The sequence below is a fragment of the Coregonus lavaretus genome (genome assembly GCF_964263955.1).
Source record: "Coregonus lavaretus genome assembly, chromosome: 8".
Lineage (NCBI taxonomy): Eukaryota > Metazoa > Chordata > Actinopteri > Salmoniformes > Salmonidae > Coregonus > Coregonus lavaretus.
Window position 1 is genome coordinate 26620510 of NC_139995.1, and position 17725 is coordinate 26638234.

General features: G+C 42.2%; 1 protein-coding gene across 1 annotated transcript; it reads right to left on the reverse strand.

Annotated features, from left to right (window-relative positions):
• Window positions 1–6193: 6193 nt before the first annotated feature.
• Window positions 6194–13711, reverse strand: LOC311133787 (ERBB receptor feedback inhibitor 1-like). Its single transcript, XM_084167357.1, has 4 exons — window positions 13511–13711; window positions 10488–10688; window positions 9770–9852; window positions 6194–9340 (listed from the first exon to the last, which is right to left on the reverse strand). Exons 2-4 carry the CDS (start codon window positions 10637–10639, stop codon window positions 8199–8201), a joined length of 1377 nt encoding a protein of 458 aa, XP_084023483.1. The 5' UTR covers window positions 10640–10688; window positions 13511–13711; the 3' UTR covers window positions 6194–8198.
• Between the last annotated feature and the right edge of the window lie 4014 nt (window positions 13712–17725).

Consider the following 17725-nt stretch of genomic DNA (forward strand, 5'->3'; position numbering starts at 1 on the left):
TTTTTATTCGACACTGTAGGTTTTGAAGAAACGTTTCTTTATAGGTGTGCCGTCTTTACGTCCAGCTGTTTTCATCGACACAAGCTAGTTAAATGGAAACGCACCCTAGTAGGCAATTGTCGCGTCTATTTTCTATGCGAACTTTCTGAATTGTGTGTGGAATCACAAATGACCAAGTGTGAGGCAGATTACTCAGACAACCAGATCTCCTGTTAGCTAGAGCAATAGACTAGTGAAGTGAGCCAGAGCCAGCTGAAATGGCTTCATGACGAAGTCGAGTCGAGTTACACGTTCACAAAGTGCATATGCAAAAGAGGACACAAAAATTGACAAAAAAGAAAGACGGTGCACAGCCAGTAAAAGAGAGCTCGCAGGGAGAATGCTCACGTTGTGGGTACAAACATGAACCAAAAAAAGGGTCCTGCATACCGTCAGATATGCAAAGCGTGTCACAGAAAAAAATAATTATGCCAAAATGTGCTCCTCACGCACACAGAAAACCGGAGGATCCACGGCATTGAGAGCGAAATGAAGACATGATGACAATTGAAGTGAAACAGAGTGAAATACAATGTGTGCTCAGCTAGCAACTCTGAATGTCAATGAGAAAAAGACAGAGAAAGAGCAGTGGACAGAAACACTGAAAATAAACAACGAGAAACGTACTGTTAAACTGGATGTAGGAGCTAAGTGTAACGTCATGTCCGTGAGAGATTTAAAAACGCTGAAAGTGAGAGTGAGGATTCCCTGCAAAAATCCAACAGAAAGCTGTTGACGTATTCTTGCCACTAGATGGCGCCAAAGGGCAAGAAAACCTGCAATACTTGGAAGATCAGCTTGTCTGGAAATGGGCTTAATACAGAAAATATTTAAGCTTGAACACAAGACAGAGACTGACATTTTGAGTGAATGTGAAGATTTATTTACAGGACTTGGATGTGTTCCAGGAGTTCATTACATACAATTTGTAAGTCGCTCTGGATAAGAGCGTCTGCTAAATGACGAAAATGTAAAATGTAGATCCGGAAGTCACACCAGTGGTTCACTCACCTAGAAAAGTGCCTGTAGCACTAAAAGAAAAACTTGAAAAATAACTGAACTGCATGAAAAAGATGGATGTCGTTGTCTAGCAAACAGAGCCTACTGAATGGGTAAACAGCTTGGTGACAATCGTGAAGCCAAACAAAATAAAGGTATGGATGGACCCACAGGATTTCAACAAAACCATTGAGAGAACATTATCCTTTACGTACCATTGAAGAGGTAGTTGCTGAAATTGCTAACGCTAAGGTATTTTCAGTTATTGATGCAAACCAAGGATTCTGGCAAATCCAACTGGATGAACAGAGCTCCCGACTCTGCACATTCAATACGCCGTTTGGGAGGTATTAATTCAAGAGACTGCCATTTGGAATCACGTCCTCTCCACAGGTGTTCCAGAGGTGCCTCCCCCAGCATTTGTAAGGTCTGGAAGGTGTCGTGAACATCATGGATGACATTCTTGTCTGGGGTGATGACACAGAGCAGTACGACCGGAGACTGAGACAGCTACTAGACAGACTGAGAAGCATCAACTTGAAACTGAATAAGGACAAGTGCAAAATCAGAATGACAGAAATCAGCTACATTGGACATGTGTTAAGCAAAGAAGGCCTGAAACCAGACTCCGAAAAGGTCAGAGCAATACAAGAAATGCCAGAGCCAGAGGACAAAGAAGAGCTTCAGAGGTTCATGGGAATGTTGCAGTATCTCACAAAATTCATCCCAAATCTCTCAGATGTCAGCGCACCACTGAGACAACTGCTGGAAGGAGACGTTCAGTGGCACTGGGAGTCTGCACAGAAACAGAGCTTCAAAAGCTTGAAAACACTTGAAAGCAATGCACCATTGTTAAAGTACTACGATGTGAAAAAAACACTGACACTATCTGTGGATGCAAGCTCAGAAGGCTTGGGAGCCGTGATCCTACAAGATGGTCAGCCAATCACATATGGGTCAAGGCCCTCAGACTGTCAAAAGAGATATGCTCAAATCGAAAAAGAGCTACTGGTGATAGTGTATGGCTGTGAGAAGTTTCATCAATACTGTTATGGAAAACAGATCCAGCTGGAGTCAGACCACAATAATCTTGAAGAAGTCGCTCCAGAAATCATCAGCCAGACTGCAGAGAATGCTGATGAGACTACAGAGATGGAAAGGAGATGCACATCGCTGATGCATTGAGCCGAGCATACCCGAAGGAACAGAGAGAAATTGCTGGATGGTGAGCTGGATGTAAACTTCACCGCTCATCAACTTCCTTTTTCAGAAGAGAAACTGCAGCAATTCAAAACAGCAACAGCAGAAGATGAAGAGTTAAGACTGGTCACAGAAAGAGTTAAAAAAGGATGGCCGGACACGCAACACAAACAAAAACAACAACCAAAGAGAGCCCCTCATTTCTCATCCAATCCCAGAGAGAGCTTGGGCCAAAGTTGTAGTGGACCTCTTCCATTACAATGACGCAGAATATCTACTATGTGTGGATTACTACTCAAAATACCCAGAAATCTCCAAGCTCAGTGGGACAACAAATAAACATCATTACAGTACTATAGTTAATCTACACAAGGCATGGGGTGACCAACGTTTTGCGCTCTGACAATGGAAGACAGCTGGTGAGTCAAGAAATGTCAGACTTTTCTACCAGCTGGGAGTTCAAACATGTCACGTTGAGCCCTGGATTTCCACAGGCAAATGGCCAAGTTGAGAGAGCAGTTCAGACTGTGAAGAACCTGTTGAAAAAAGCACAAGATGGCAACGGAGATCTTTACATAGTTCTCCTTGAGTACAGAAACACACCCCTGGATGGAGTAGGTCTCTCACCTGCACAACTACTAATGGGAAGGAGACTGAAGACAAAGATTCCAACGTCAAAGAGACAGGACTCTATCAGCATGTCAGGAGCCGTCTCACAAGCAGACAACAGAGACAAAAACACTACTTTGACCAAGGCACACGTAAGGTTACGGTCATGAAGGAAGGAGAACGAGTCAGGATCCGACAAGACAACTAATGGCAACCAGCAATTGTACTTGGAAAGCATGGCCAGCCAAGATCATACATAGTACAAACACCAAACAAGAGAATCTACAGAAGGAACCGGAGACACCTGTTAAAAACACATGAAACGACACACCCAGAGACACACTCAGAAACCATAATAGACATACCTTTTCCTGTGGAAAGAGAACCTGAAACAAGTGTCATCCTGGAAGAAAACTACTCACCTGTGTGTTCTCCAGCTCCAAGAACACCAACACAAACAGTGGGAAGCAACAAAGTAACCACTGACACACCAGTGAAATCAACTCGTTATGGAAGACCTACCAGAATGCAAAAACACTACCAGTATTCAAAAGACTATACTGAAAAAAGGAACAAAAAAAAGAAAAAAAAAAAACTTTCTGTCATAGTGTTTATAATTTAAAAAAATCTGTTTAATAGTTCACTAAAGTTTATTGCATTGTACTGGCCGCCTCCTCGTCTTCTCTTTAATTCAAACAAGAAAAGAAAAAAGAAGACATTGAAAAGACAATAATAACAATGTGATGACAATTGCGATGTTTGTATGTCGTGAAGAAAAAAGCAACATTTGTTTTGAAAAAAAGTCTAAAGCAAGGGAGATGTCATGTATAAGGGTGGCGCTGTTACTAATTACTACATGTGATCATATGTATTTGACCCACGACATCAGATAAACGTGGTTCTTCTACCCGCATCCCTGCCTCAGTGTCCTATATATTACAATAACATTGTTGCACTGATGCATTGCAAATTGTTGCACAGGACAGACAGAGAGATGAGCACAGTGAAAAATAAGATATAAAGGAATGGACAACCAACTTGCATACCACTTGAGCAACTAGGCAAGCAATGACATGCTGTAAAAGATGTGCAGGCTAAACGGCGTTTGCTGTTGAATTGTTATATATAAAAGCACGTTTTTATCTATTTTTTTTAATTATATGTACGCTACCGATCAAAAGTTTTACAACACCTACTCATTCAAGGGGTTTTCTTTATTTTTTTACTATTTTCTACAGTGTAGAATAATAGTGAAAACATAAAAACTATGAAATAACAAATATGGAATCATGTAGTAACCAAAAAAGTGTGAAACAAATCAAAATATATTTTATATTTGAGATTCTTCAAATAGCCACCCTTTGCCTTGATGACAGCTTTGCACACTCTTGGCATTCTCTCAACCAGCTTCACTTGGAATGCTTTTCCAACAGTCTTGAAGGAGTTCCCACATATGCTGAGCACTTTTTGGCTGCTTTTCCTTCACTCTTTGGTCCGACTCATCCTAAACCATCTCAATTTGGTTGAGGTCAGGGGATTGTGGAGGCCAGGTCATCTGATGCAGCACTCCCATCACTCTCCTTCTTGGTAAAATAGCCCTTACACAGCCTGGAGGTGTGTTCGGTCATTGTCCTGTTGAAAAACAAATGATAGTCCCACTAAGCCTAAACCAGATGGGATGGCGTATCGCTGCAGAATGCTGTGGTAGCCATGCTTGTTAAGTGTGCCTTGAATTCTAAATAAATCACAGACAGTGTCACCAGCAAAGCACCCCCACACCATAACACCTCTTCCTTCATGCGTTACGGTGGGAAATACACATGCAGAGGTCATCCGTTCACCCACATCGCGTCTCACAAAGCCACGGCGGTTGGAACCAAAAATCTCCACTTTGGACTCCAGATCAAAGAACACATTTCCACCGGTCTAATGTCCATTGCTCGTGTTTCTTGGCCCAAGCAAGTCTCTTCTTATTATTAGTGTCCTTTAGTAGTGGTTTCTTTGCAGCAATTCGACCACGAAGGCCTGATTCACACAGTTGATGTTGAGATGTGTCTTACTTGAACTCTGTAAAGCATTTATTTGGGCTGCAATTTCTGACGCTGGTAACTCTAATGAACTTATCCTCTGCAGCAGAGGTAACTCTGGGTCTTCCATTCCTGTGGCGGTCCTCATGAGAGCCAGTTTCATCATAGCGCTTGATCGTTTTTGCGACTGCACTTGAAGAATCTTTAGAAGTTCTTGACATTTTCTGTATTGACTGACCTTCATGCATTAAAGTAATGATGGACTGTTGTTTCTCTTTGCTTATTTGAGCTGTTCTTGCCATAATATGGACTTGGTTTTTTACCAAATAGTGCTACCCCCCCCCCCCCCCCCCCACCTTGTCACAACACAACTGATTGGCTGAAACTCATTAAGAAGGATAGAAATTCTACAAATTAGCTTTTAAGAAGGGACACCTGTTAATTGAAATGCATTCCAGGTGACTACCTCATGAAGCTGGTTGAGAGAATGCCAAGAGTGTGCAAAGCTGTCATCAAGGCAAATGGTGGCTATTTGAAGAATCTCAAATATAAAATATATTTTGATTTGTTTAACACTTTTTTGGTTACTACATGATTCCATTTGTTATTTCATAGTTTTGATGTCTTCACTATTATTCTACAATGTAGAAAAGAAAGAAAAACCCTTGAATGAGTAGGTGTTCTAAAACTTTTGACCGGTAGTGTACATTTAAGTATTATTAGCAGTTGTCACTATGACAATGAACACACTAAATGGTCTTGTGTTACCACCTTATTAATAGGCCTACAGCATGCAGTGGGATTCGTTGATCAGTTGATTGACAGGTGTACTGTAGAACGATAAACAATAACAACGTTCCTCTAGTGCGGATTCTTGACAACTTGGGTTCGAGTCTGGACTCACTAACAATTTCAGTCCTTCTACTCTGTGTGTTTAGCTGTCTTATAAATGAGTGACTGCACTGACAAATATTTTCAAGTAAGAAGAGAACTCTCCCAGTCATCATTTAAGCTATGGACTCCCACAGTGAAACACGACAACATGAAGCACTGAAGACCTGAGCCACCAGGTTACCTAGCCTCTTTAAGTTGCTCAACAGGTAGCCAGGGGGGAAAGAGTCATACTTTCAACTAGGAAGGGGAAGGTAAGGTATACCTGTCTGTAAGTAAGTCACTCTGCTGTGTGTTTGGACTACAGCCAGCTGTAATGAGGTGCTGCATGAGGGTGTGGGTGATAAAACAGGCCAAACAGCTGAATCAGAGTTAATCTCACACCATTAAACACATGCAACTAACACAGAATACAGAACAAAGACAGATTCATAAATAAGTCATTTTATTTTCTCCTTTAAAGACTGATACATTGATCAACTATTCATAATGACAAATGGAATTATGTTAAATACTGTGACACAGCACTCCCTGTGCATTTGTTTCACCACAGCAGATCATGTCAATTATTGTCGATGAACTAAAGCCTTCATTTGATTTCATTGTTTCCAATAAGACAAGATTAAATAACATATCAGTGTACTATGTAAACAATTTCTTATACATTAAATATAAAAACAACATGGCCTCGGCTAGGCCCTTGAGGGAAAATGTACTGAAGTGACCATTTGCACTAATCTGATATTGGATTGGAACACCATGTTTTATATCCAGGATTACTTCCACGCACTTGCTATATTTACTATGTCATCATGGTTCTTGAATAATATTTAACAATAAAATGTATATTGTTTCCTGGCCGCCAGCAGCCAAAGTCTCTGGACCACACCCACTGCAATCATGTCAGGCAGGAATGCATGAGCAGAACTGGAAAGTCTGTCAGGTAGGTAAGCCCTACGCAGTCTGCACAATATAAGTCTATGTTATCAGTTGAGCCCAACATCTCTGTGATCCACAATCACTTGTGTGTGTGTGTGTGTGTATATATATATATATATATATATATATATATATATATATATACACATATATATAATGAAAGGTCTGATTGTGTTTATAATTCTAAAACATGGTAAATTGACTGAGTAAAGTAGTGGTTTGGATTTTCATACGCTTCATATTTTCACTGAGGGCCTTTAAGAAATATTTGGCAATGTTTTGGTTATAATTGTATTCTTCAATTCTAATTATTTTAGGATTACAGTCCACAAAATGTTGGGTAATATGTTGATTTGTATTCTCCTGGGAGGTAGTATTGAAGGCAAGTTAGTTCTAGACAATGACTCACAGCTTGACCAACTACTGAGCTCCCCAAACAGTTTTGATACAATTCAGTGAAGAAAAGCATACGTTCACATATTTTCAACAGGCACATTTTTGTGCAACACATTTTTTCATCTTGAGACTGAAAGAAAGTAGTATAGGGGTTAGGGAGGATACACTTTGCAACCATGTACTTGGAAGCAGTGCTGAAAACAGGCAGAGAACAGTAACAAATATTGTTAATCTAATTTTCTACAGTATGGTAGAAAAGTCACAAAATCAGCAGAGAAAACACAAACACACGTGCACCACGTACACACACGCTTAACACAAAGTACAAGCTGCACTAGACATTCCACTGGATACATGTATACCAATATTCCACTCCCCCTACTGGTATGGAGTGTACGTCCAGTGAGGGAACACAGAAACACACTGCCATCCATAAACATAGTGGCCTAAGTAAGACAGACATTTCAACAAGGCAGGACACTAGATATGTGCATTCCTATTTTCATGCTTATACAAAATAGGAGTTAGGGTTGGGATGTAGGTGGAGAATCCTTCATTTAACGTGTTTAAATACATTGGCCTCTTCTTTAGACTTCATAGATGCAACACAATATAATAATTGCTTTACTGACCCTTTGTCCCTAAGTTCTGAGACACAAAAGCAATTATCAAAACACAATATACACCTCACAAAATGTCCTCTACCTGTGAGACACACAACACTGAGAACATGAGGCACAAGTCCTGCTTATACCCTCAAACTGAACCACTGTATCAGCAAAACATTTACATATACTCAATGTACTGAAATTATATAAAAAAATAATCACTCTAAATTGTTAAATATCACCCACACACACTCAATAGTTAAAGAGACAACATTTAGATAATGTGTTGTGATTGCAATTCCAAAAGTCCCAGTAACTAAATGGTATGTCAAATACCCTGTGTTTTTAGAATACTGAGGTAAAACTACCAACCTCGTCAGTGTTAAAGCAGCAGTAAGCGTTTGAAGGCTTCAGTGTCCTGAGGCACTTTGTGCCCAGAGGTTGTTTGCTCGTGTCCAGTGGAGTCCTTCCATAACTCGTCTCCTCCAGGTCAAACTAAATCCACCTGTGCGTTCCTCCTGGTCTGACAATCCCACTCTGGGTCTGAAGCCCCTCTACTGCGACCTGCCGGGCAGTCCATATCCCGGAGTAACTTCTCCAAGTAAGGTTTGTCCAGGTAGGCAGGCCGCTGTGGAAGCAGGAAGTAGTGTGTGGTGCTGGCCTTCCTGCCGTTCTCCATGACAGGCAGGATGCAGGGAGACCCCTCGCTGTTCTGCCTCTGTAAAACCCGGCTCACGTAATTGGGGTCTGGGGCAAAGCTCTGCGTAGGGGGCATAATACCGTTGAGGTACGAGGGGAGGCTCTTGGGGCTGGGGGTACGGGAGCTGCCTTGAGACAACAAAGGGTCCCTGGGGGGCACCTTGGGAGGCTTGTCCTCATCACTGTAGGCCCCAGAGGACACCTCGGCTGACCAGCGGCGGTAGTCTGCAGTCTTGTTGGGACGTGGGGGGATGGGCACGCGGGGGGGTACTTCTGGTTTGTCCATGCCCTGAGTGTAGCGGTGGTGGCAGGACAGGCGCAGGGACGTCGGCTTGTTGAAGGAGCCAGCAGGGCCGGAATGAGAGCGCCGCAGCTTCCTCTGGGCTCGGTCCTGCTGTCTGGGACACACTGGATGCTCCGATGGCTGTTGCTCTACCTGCTCCAATCTTTGTTGCTGCTCCTGCTCTTGCTGTTGTCGCTGCTGCTCCTGTATCCGCTGCTGCTCCTGCTGTTCCTGTGGTCTCTGCTGCCCCACTGGGCCCTCAAAGTAGGCATAGTTAATCTGTCCACAGCGCCTGAAGCTCCTGCGGCTGGGGGCTCCGTAGCGGAAGGCAGAGGGTTTAGGGAGACACTGCTCAGGCACCAAGCAACGGCTGTCATCTGAACTGGTGAAGAACTCCACCTCATTGTCCATGGCCTGGTCAGGGGAAAGGTCTGCCCGCCCAGGGAGAGGGGGCAGGGGCTTGGCCCCCCGGCTAGGTGTGTGTGGGGGACTGCAGCGTTCGTACACAGACAACCTCTGGAAGGACGGGACCACCTGGTCATCCTCAGCAGGGCTAGGGGTGGAGGGCTCAGCGCTGGATGACAGGGACAGATTGGTTGGACGGGACTTCTTTGGGGGTAATCGCTGTGCACCAGGGCTATGTTTCTGTCCTGCAGAGGTAGAGAGAGGAGAGAAGGTGGTTAGAAAACCAATATTGGCATTTGGTAACAATTACAACCATAGTACATCACTAATTAACATTTGCCAGGCTCCCAGCAGGGTCTCTAGGTTAAAAGGTTCCTGGAAGAGTGGAGGTCAACAGAGAGGCACACCTTAATTACTTGAAAGCACTTCTCCTCTCAGGGTTTTGTTAAACATTCCCCAGGATATATTTAGAGCAGGTCAGGCCCTTGGCAGCCATTCTGGCTTTCTATTCTTATAGAAACAGGAAAACCTCCCAGTAAACATTGACCAGTTGGCTCAGAGGCATAGTATTAAATCCCTCCTTGTAAGGCAGAGGGCAAATGGAAGGATTGTGGGTGTAAGTGGTGGTTGGTAAAATAGTAATAGAATCTACAGTGACTGGGTCCAGTACTTACTCTCAGAATTGAGCGATGGTGGCACCTGCTGCTGAAATTGAAAGTTGTATTCCGTGGGTGCTGCATCCATACTGAAGTACAAGCTGTAAAATGACATGACGCACATTGTTGAGTAATTGTCCCAGCTACATGTAGTTAAAATAATTCCAACCATCCCTGCAGGAATACCCTTGGTAAAATATTAACTGTAATAAAAATCTTATTCTAGTAACGGGACACACGTGGGCAGGGTTGGGTAGGCTACTTTCTAAACATAATCCATTACATTTACTAGTTACCTGTCCAAAATTGTAATCAGTAATGTATCTTTTGGATTACCCAAACTCAGTAACATAATCTGATTACTTTCAGTTACTTTTGGATTACTTTCCCTTTAAGAGGCATTAGAAGAAGACAAAAAGGATCCATCAAACACATTTGGCGTGTCATTATAGTGGTCTCCGACTTGTGGTCAGACTCGTTCAGGTTTAACAAACTTAAACTTGCAAATTTTTTCAATACAGAATTGAATGTCATTGAGAAAGGTGTCAATGTATTTTTTTTGCAAAAATCCTTTCTGAATTGAAAAGTAAGCCAAGAAGTAATCATCTAGTTTTTCAAAAGTATCTGTAATCTGATTACAATATTGTTGGCTGGTAACATAACTAATTAGTTCCATTTTTACATGTAACTGAATACATGTCATCAGTTACTCCAACCCTGCACGTGGGAGACTTACTTGTCCAGCTCATGGTGGTGGCTCCACGAGGGCTTGGCTCCAGCCATGCTGAGACAGTGACTGGCCCGCAGGAAGGGGCTGTCTGCAGGTAAACAGATCTCCTTGGCAGTCAGGCCCGCTGTGGACATGCTCCAGGCACAATCGGGTCGCATCAAAGCCAGGAAATGCTCGGCTAGCCCCGGCTGGCTACTGCTGCTGGACCTGTAACACAGCCAAGAGACAGGAACATGAGTGAAAGTGAAGAGGGTCCGAGGCAGGAGGAGCCAGTTATAAAAGCACGATTAGATATCCTCCATTTTGTTAATTGACAAATTTCCACCAACATGAGACACAATCCTCTGATGACGAGTAGCCTCTGGTGCTGTATTTTGCATTTAATATCAGAACCTAAAAGCTTTCTCCATGTAGTAGGGAAAAAAATCCTGATGGGAGGCCAAAAAGCTGCCCCTCCTCCTTTCTTTTTTCCAGGGCTGCTAGCCTGCCCGCCACTAATTAAAGAGCCATGGCCTTGTGCCTCACACTCCGGTAGTGGTTTTCAAAAAGAACATGGAGAAACATTATCCTTGGCTCCTCTGGCTGTGTAATGACAAATGTTCCGTTTGATGGGACTTTAAGACACTTGTGCCCCTACACGCCCTCAGGACAGAAAGCGATATGTCACACATAATGCTCTCTTTAGTTGCTACAGACAACATGTACATGCTATACACAGTACACAAACCATACTTGTTATTTTCTTACACTGAGAGGAAACAGAACACAAAAAGAGGAAAACTGCTAGTGACATGACTGTTCTTGTTAAACATAATATCGTGTATACAACAGGTATAATGTGTTTTGATGGGGCTATAATGCCTTGCAAGACTTTTAGAAGCATGTACACTCACATAAAATGTATTCGTATCATGTAATAATGTCTAACTTTAACAGCCATTTACAGTCGGTTAAAAAACTGTAGCTTAGAAATACGGTATGATAAGCCTTTTAATAATATATCATTATTACAAGCATAATACCTATTGACTTTAAGTAAAGTGTTAGTCATACATCTTCCTACTGGATTTTATGTCAGTTAGAAAAAAATGAATAACTGAATTTTAAACTAAACCCGAAAACACTGACAGTGTCTTTATACAACAGCAGTGTTGATTGAACCCCAGTAGGCAGGTATCTTTGACTGCAGTGCTGGAGATCTCTTTTAGACAGGACTGTTCCTGTAACCAGAGATATGCCTGGTGTTGCAAGCACTTCCCATGTCAGATGACCTGGATGTTTGTGTCATGTCAAATGTGTGTCAGGGCTGAGCTAAATGCAAGCATGGATCAAAAGGAGGAAATCAAGTCACGTCTGGGGAACATATAGTGTAAACAAATAATTGTGATACTTTGTTTGACAGATGTTACAAAATTCCAGCATATCTAATTGCACATACCCTGCAAAGAAGTCTTCTCTTGCTTACTCAATGTGCTAATTTAAATGCCACCGTTTAGGAACACCAGCACATTATTAAGTAATGTTCCAATGTAGTCAGTCTTCAGGATAACATTAATCCCAGGTCAGACTAGTAATAGCCAGTAATTGTCATGCCTGCACGACACCCTGATGTTTTATGTATGGACCATAAACAGGTTCTGGTGACCTTCATTTTAATTAGGAACCTGTGGCCAGTAGAAGAGGGGAATGAGTGCATCACACCATAGCCCCTGACTTCCTTTGAGTAGAGTGGCAACATGTGGGCTAGACCTGACCTGGGGGTCATCTCTGCCCAAATGCTGGAGACCACAACTTCACAGAAGTCTATGCCATGTAGAGCTGTTCCTATGGAGGAATAGTTCATCCAATGTGTTTTCTGCATTGTAAGAACAACAAATGCATGGCCAGAACAACATACCCCAGCAGGTCTAGAGAATGGATAGATTGATGTGCTGCCTCGACAGCTGGTCATTCAGAAACAAAGTTCTGTAACAACAGCATGCCCGGGATGTCAGCTCGGGCAAAATTGTCCAACATGTCATCTCTCCATCCCTTGCCCAGGGCCCTGGATACAATTCGGAGGGGATGGGAAGCAACTTGATCCTCGATAATGAACCCCTAGGGACTAGCGCTTCCTCTGGCAACAGGTGCAACCATAGTTTACATTGAATGTATTTAGAGGCAACAGGATTAAACAAATGTGTAGTTAGACAAAATAATGAATGGGAACGTTGCAGGCAATTTATTTCAGAGAACATATCATCTTTTGTAGTGTGGGAAGACAAGAGGTATGTTAAAACACTTGTGATGATGACAATCTCTATTTGACATGCATAGCCTACTAGCAAAAGACCAAGACACAGACCTAGAGCTCTGCACAGTCACTCCAGGCCAAGAGGTATGGTGTTACACACCATGTAGCTACACACCAACAATATTAACCCTTTTGTGCACGTCTGAAATCACATTATCCACGCAGTGTACTACTTTTGGCCAAAGCCCTATATAATTGGGTGTCATTTCGGACATACCTCACTATAGCTCGTGACACATTGGGCACAGCAACACATACAAGTTCACACCCCACTTATGACACCCCTGCAGCGGTTTCCGAGCAACCATACTTGCTCTACCTGTGTTGCAAGGAAACAGCGCGCACACCCCCTTGCTTTACAGGATCGATTGTAAGAGCTTTCCAAGAAGGTGACTCACTCCATAATATACGTTTCCGATCTCAAGTAAGTGATGAAATAAGGATCCATCTTATCTTGATTCTTATGACATTACAATGGTAATGTTTACGATACAAGGACAACAAGTTGTTCCAACTTTAAATTGCTTACTGTTTAACATATTGACTTTAGTATGAGAGGCATAATGATAGCGGTATAATAAAGATATTATAACAGGGGGATACAATGTCAATGTATGACACATTGTATCGGCTGACATATAAGAGGGATTGAATCAATCACTGCTGTCGTCATCAACACACCAAAAAAGAATAATAGCTACATGTCACGTCAAACCAAGTTGTTTTTAGAGCTCACCTTACAACCTCGCAGTTTTCACATCCGCTGTCACTTCCACAAGCGTTTAGAATCCTCTATTGCCGACAGTTCTAGCTCCCCTGTTTTGCTGTAGACATTAGTTGGGCCAATCTAGAAGCTTCAGTCTTCTATGTCACTGAGCCGAAATAAAGGACAGCACATTTGCCACTATAACTACTCTGTTCTAAGAGAGTTCTCAATACTATTGTTGTGAGCGATGTTCTTTTAAGCTCCACCACACAACACAAGAACACTCTGGCTCCGCCTTTCACTCAACTCTTAAAGACATAGCTTTCAATTTAGAGGCTTGTACACAGAACACCTGCACAGTAGACTTTATTGATGAATATTTTATGGTTTCACGTTACATTAATCATGTATACTTAAAATGATTTATAGGCAGATTATATGTGTTTTATAGGCTACACTAGGAATGATAGATTTACAGATATTTTATGAAGATGTAATAAACAGTTGGTAAACATTGGTAGAAATTGTGTGATTGCTTTATTGTAGAGTAGGCTATGATACATTATCATCTGATATAACACAAGTCAGTTCTATCTACAGCCCTTGCGTGTTGCACATTGTATATTGGGTGTTGCAGTATTTTAATTGTTACAGATTATGCAGGGAGTACGTGTTTATAGTGCTTATCAATAACAAATAAACACAGCACACATTGTTGCATTTGGAGACCATAGTCTTACACTCTTGTATTAGTTGGACTGGAGAGAGGGGAATATATATTTTGTACGATAAGTTGACTAAATCGCATGTTGTATTACAGCATAAAGATAAGGTCATTCCTGTTAGAAACTCAGGTACGGATTTAACAAGCTGTTCTGGGCTCACAGCCTCTTGTGGCGCCACAGTGGCTGATCCCTGTCAGTCCCTGGGCAGACAGAGGATGCGTGAGGACCCTAGACTGAATTTGAACCTGTCTGAACACAACTGTGTTCAGAGAATACGACACACACACATACATATATCCCTTACAGAAAAACCACATGATTTCACATATGGAAAATCACATGAATCATCATGTGAAAACATGTTTTTGGAACACTTCACATGTGATCACGTTTTCAGATGTGTAGTTTCATGTTATTACATGTTGCTTTACATGTTGTCACATGTTATCACATTAACTTCACAGAAGATCACGTGATCACATGAAAACATGTGTTTTTGGAACACTTCACATGTGATCACGTTTTCAGATGTGTAGTTTCATGTTATTACATGTTGCTTTACATGTTGTCACATGTTATCACATTAACTTCACAGAAGATCACGTGATCACATGAAAACATGTGTTTTTGGAACACTTCACATGTGATCACGTTTTCAGATGTGTAGTTTCATGTTATTACATGTTGCTTTACATGTTGTCACATGTTATCACATTAACTTCACAGAAGATCACGTGATCACATGAAAACATGTGTTTTTGGAACACTTTTTCCATAAGGGATACCTCTGTTAGTTATACTCTGGAGGTACCATTGCCTCCATCAACACTCTGTTTGTAGCTGTGCTTTATCGTTTCCACCTAGACTCAGTGGAACAAAGACAAAATGAATGTAAAACACTCACACACAAGGCTGAAGGGAGACAGAGAGAAGGAGAGAAAAGGAGTGGGCAATGGGGATGGCTCCAGGGGAGATAAGAAGGCAGGCACAGCAAACACACCACAGAAACACTCATCTCTGAAGTTTATTCTCCTGCTTGGTAACTGAATGGTGCCCACATTGTCTGGCTGCTGCTCCTTATCTGATCCCTGTGGGACATTTCTGTTTACCTGGGACCTGCTCTGTGTTTGTCATTAAAGTGGCTGGGCAGCTCAGACGGTAGAACAACAGTCTTTATAGACTTTACTCTGGTCATAAAGTCCCATGCCAGTCACTCAAGTCTGAGACTATAGAGTCAAATTAGATGTGAATTAATTATAATGGACTTGTTCCATTGTACTGGAAAAAGCTATGACTTTATGACACTGTTTATGTATTACACAATTATTACACTGTGAGCACATCTACTGCATGAGCACATCTACTGCTGCTAAGCTTCCCAGTAAAGCAATAAAAACAAGTAAGCATCCCAGACGAAAAGTGCTCAAAATAGTGCACGTTAACATATGTAGCTTAAGAAACAAGGTTCATGAAATCAATAATTTGCTAGTAACAGATGACATTCATATTCTGACTATCTCTGAAACTCACTTAGATAATACCTTTGATGATACAGTGGTAGCAATACAAGGTTATAACATTTACAGAAAATATAGAAATGCCAAAGGTGGAGGTGTTGCTGTTTATATTCAGAACAACATTCCTGTGAAGATTAGAGAGGATCTCATGTTAAATGCTGTTGAAGTAATATGGTTACAGGCTCATCTGCCTCACCTAAAGCCCATTCTGGTGGGAAGCTGCTATAGACCACCAAGTGCTAACAGTCAGTATCTGGATAACATGTGGGAAATGCTAGATAATGTATGTGATATCAATAGAGATGTATAATTTCTGGGTGATTTAAATATTGACTGGCTTTCATCAGGCTGCCCACTCAAGAGAAAGCTTCAAACTGTAACCAGTGCCTGCAACCTGGTTCAGGTTATCAGTCAACCTACCAGGGTAGTTACAAACAGTACAGGAATGAAATCATCAACATGTATTGATCATATCTTTACTAATACTGAAGAGATTTGTTTGAAAGCAGTATCCAAATCCATTGGATGTAGTGATCACAATATAGTAGCCATATCTAGGAAAACCAAAGTTCAAAAGGCTGGACCTAATATTGTGTATAAGACGCCATACAATAAGTTTTGTAGTGATTCCTATGTTGTTGATGTAAAGAATATACAGTGGGGAGAACAAGTATTTGATACACTGCCGATTTTGCAGGTTTTCCTACTTACAAAGCATGTAGAGGTCTGTAATTTCTATCATAGGTACACTTCAACTGTGAGAGACGGAATCTAAAACAAAAATCCAGAAAATCACATTGTATGATTTTTAAGTAATTAATTTGCATTTTATTGCATGACATAAGTATTTGATACATCAGAAAAGCAGAACTCAATATTTGGTACAGAATATCTAATTTGCAATTACAGAGATCATACGTTTCCTGTAGGTCTTGACCAGGGTTGCACACACTGCAGCAGGGATTTTGGCCCACTCCTCCATACAAACCTTCTCCAGATCCTTCAGGTTTCGGGGCTGTCGCTGGGCAATACGGACTTTCAGCTCCCTCCAAAGATTTTCTATTGGGTTCAGGTCTGGAGACTGGCTAGGCCACTCCAGGACCTTGAGATGCCTCTTACGGAGCCACTCCTTAGTTGCCCTGGCTGTGTGTTTTGGGTCGTTGTCATGCTGGAAGACCCAGCCACTACCCATCTTCAATGCTCTTACTGAAGGAAGGAGGTTGTTGGCCAAGATCTCGCGATACATGGCCCCATCCATCCTCCCCCCAATACGGTGCAGTCGTCCTGTCCCCTTTGCAGAAAAGCATCCCCAAAGAATGATGTTTCCACATCCATGCTTCACGGTTGGGATGGTGTTCTTGGGGTTGTACTCATCCTTCTTCTTCCTCCAAACAAGGCGAGTGGAGTTTAGACCAAAAAGCTCTATTTTTGTCTCATCAGACCACATGACCTTCTCCCATTCCTCCTCTGGTTCATCCAGATGGTCATTGGCAAACTTCAGACGGGCCTGGACATGCGCTGGCTTGAGCAGGGGGACCTTGCGTGCGCTGCAGGATTTTAATCCATGACGGCGTAGTGTGTTACTAATGGTTTTCTTTGAGACTGTGGTCCCAGCTCTCTTCAGGTCATTGACCAGGTCCTGCTGTGTAGTTCTGGGCTGATCCCTCACCTTCCTCATGATCATTGGTGCCCCACAAGGTGAGATCTTGCATGGAGCCGCAGACCGAGGGTGATTGACCGTCATCTTGAACTTCTTCCATTTTCTAATAATTGTGCCAACAGTTGTTGCCTTCTCACCAAGCTGCTTGCCTATTGTCCTGTAGCCCATCCCAGCCTTGTGCAGGTCTACAATTGTATCCCTGATGTCCTTACACAGCTCTCTGGTGTTGGCCATTGTGGAGAGGTTGGAGTCTGTTTGATTGAGTGTGTGGACAGGTGTCTTTTATACAGGTAACGAGTTCAAACAGGTGCAGTTAATACAGGTAATGAGTGGAGAACAAGAG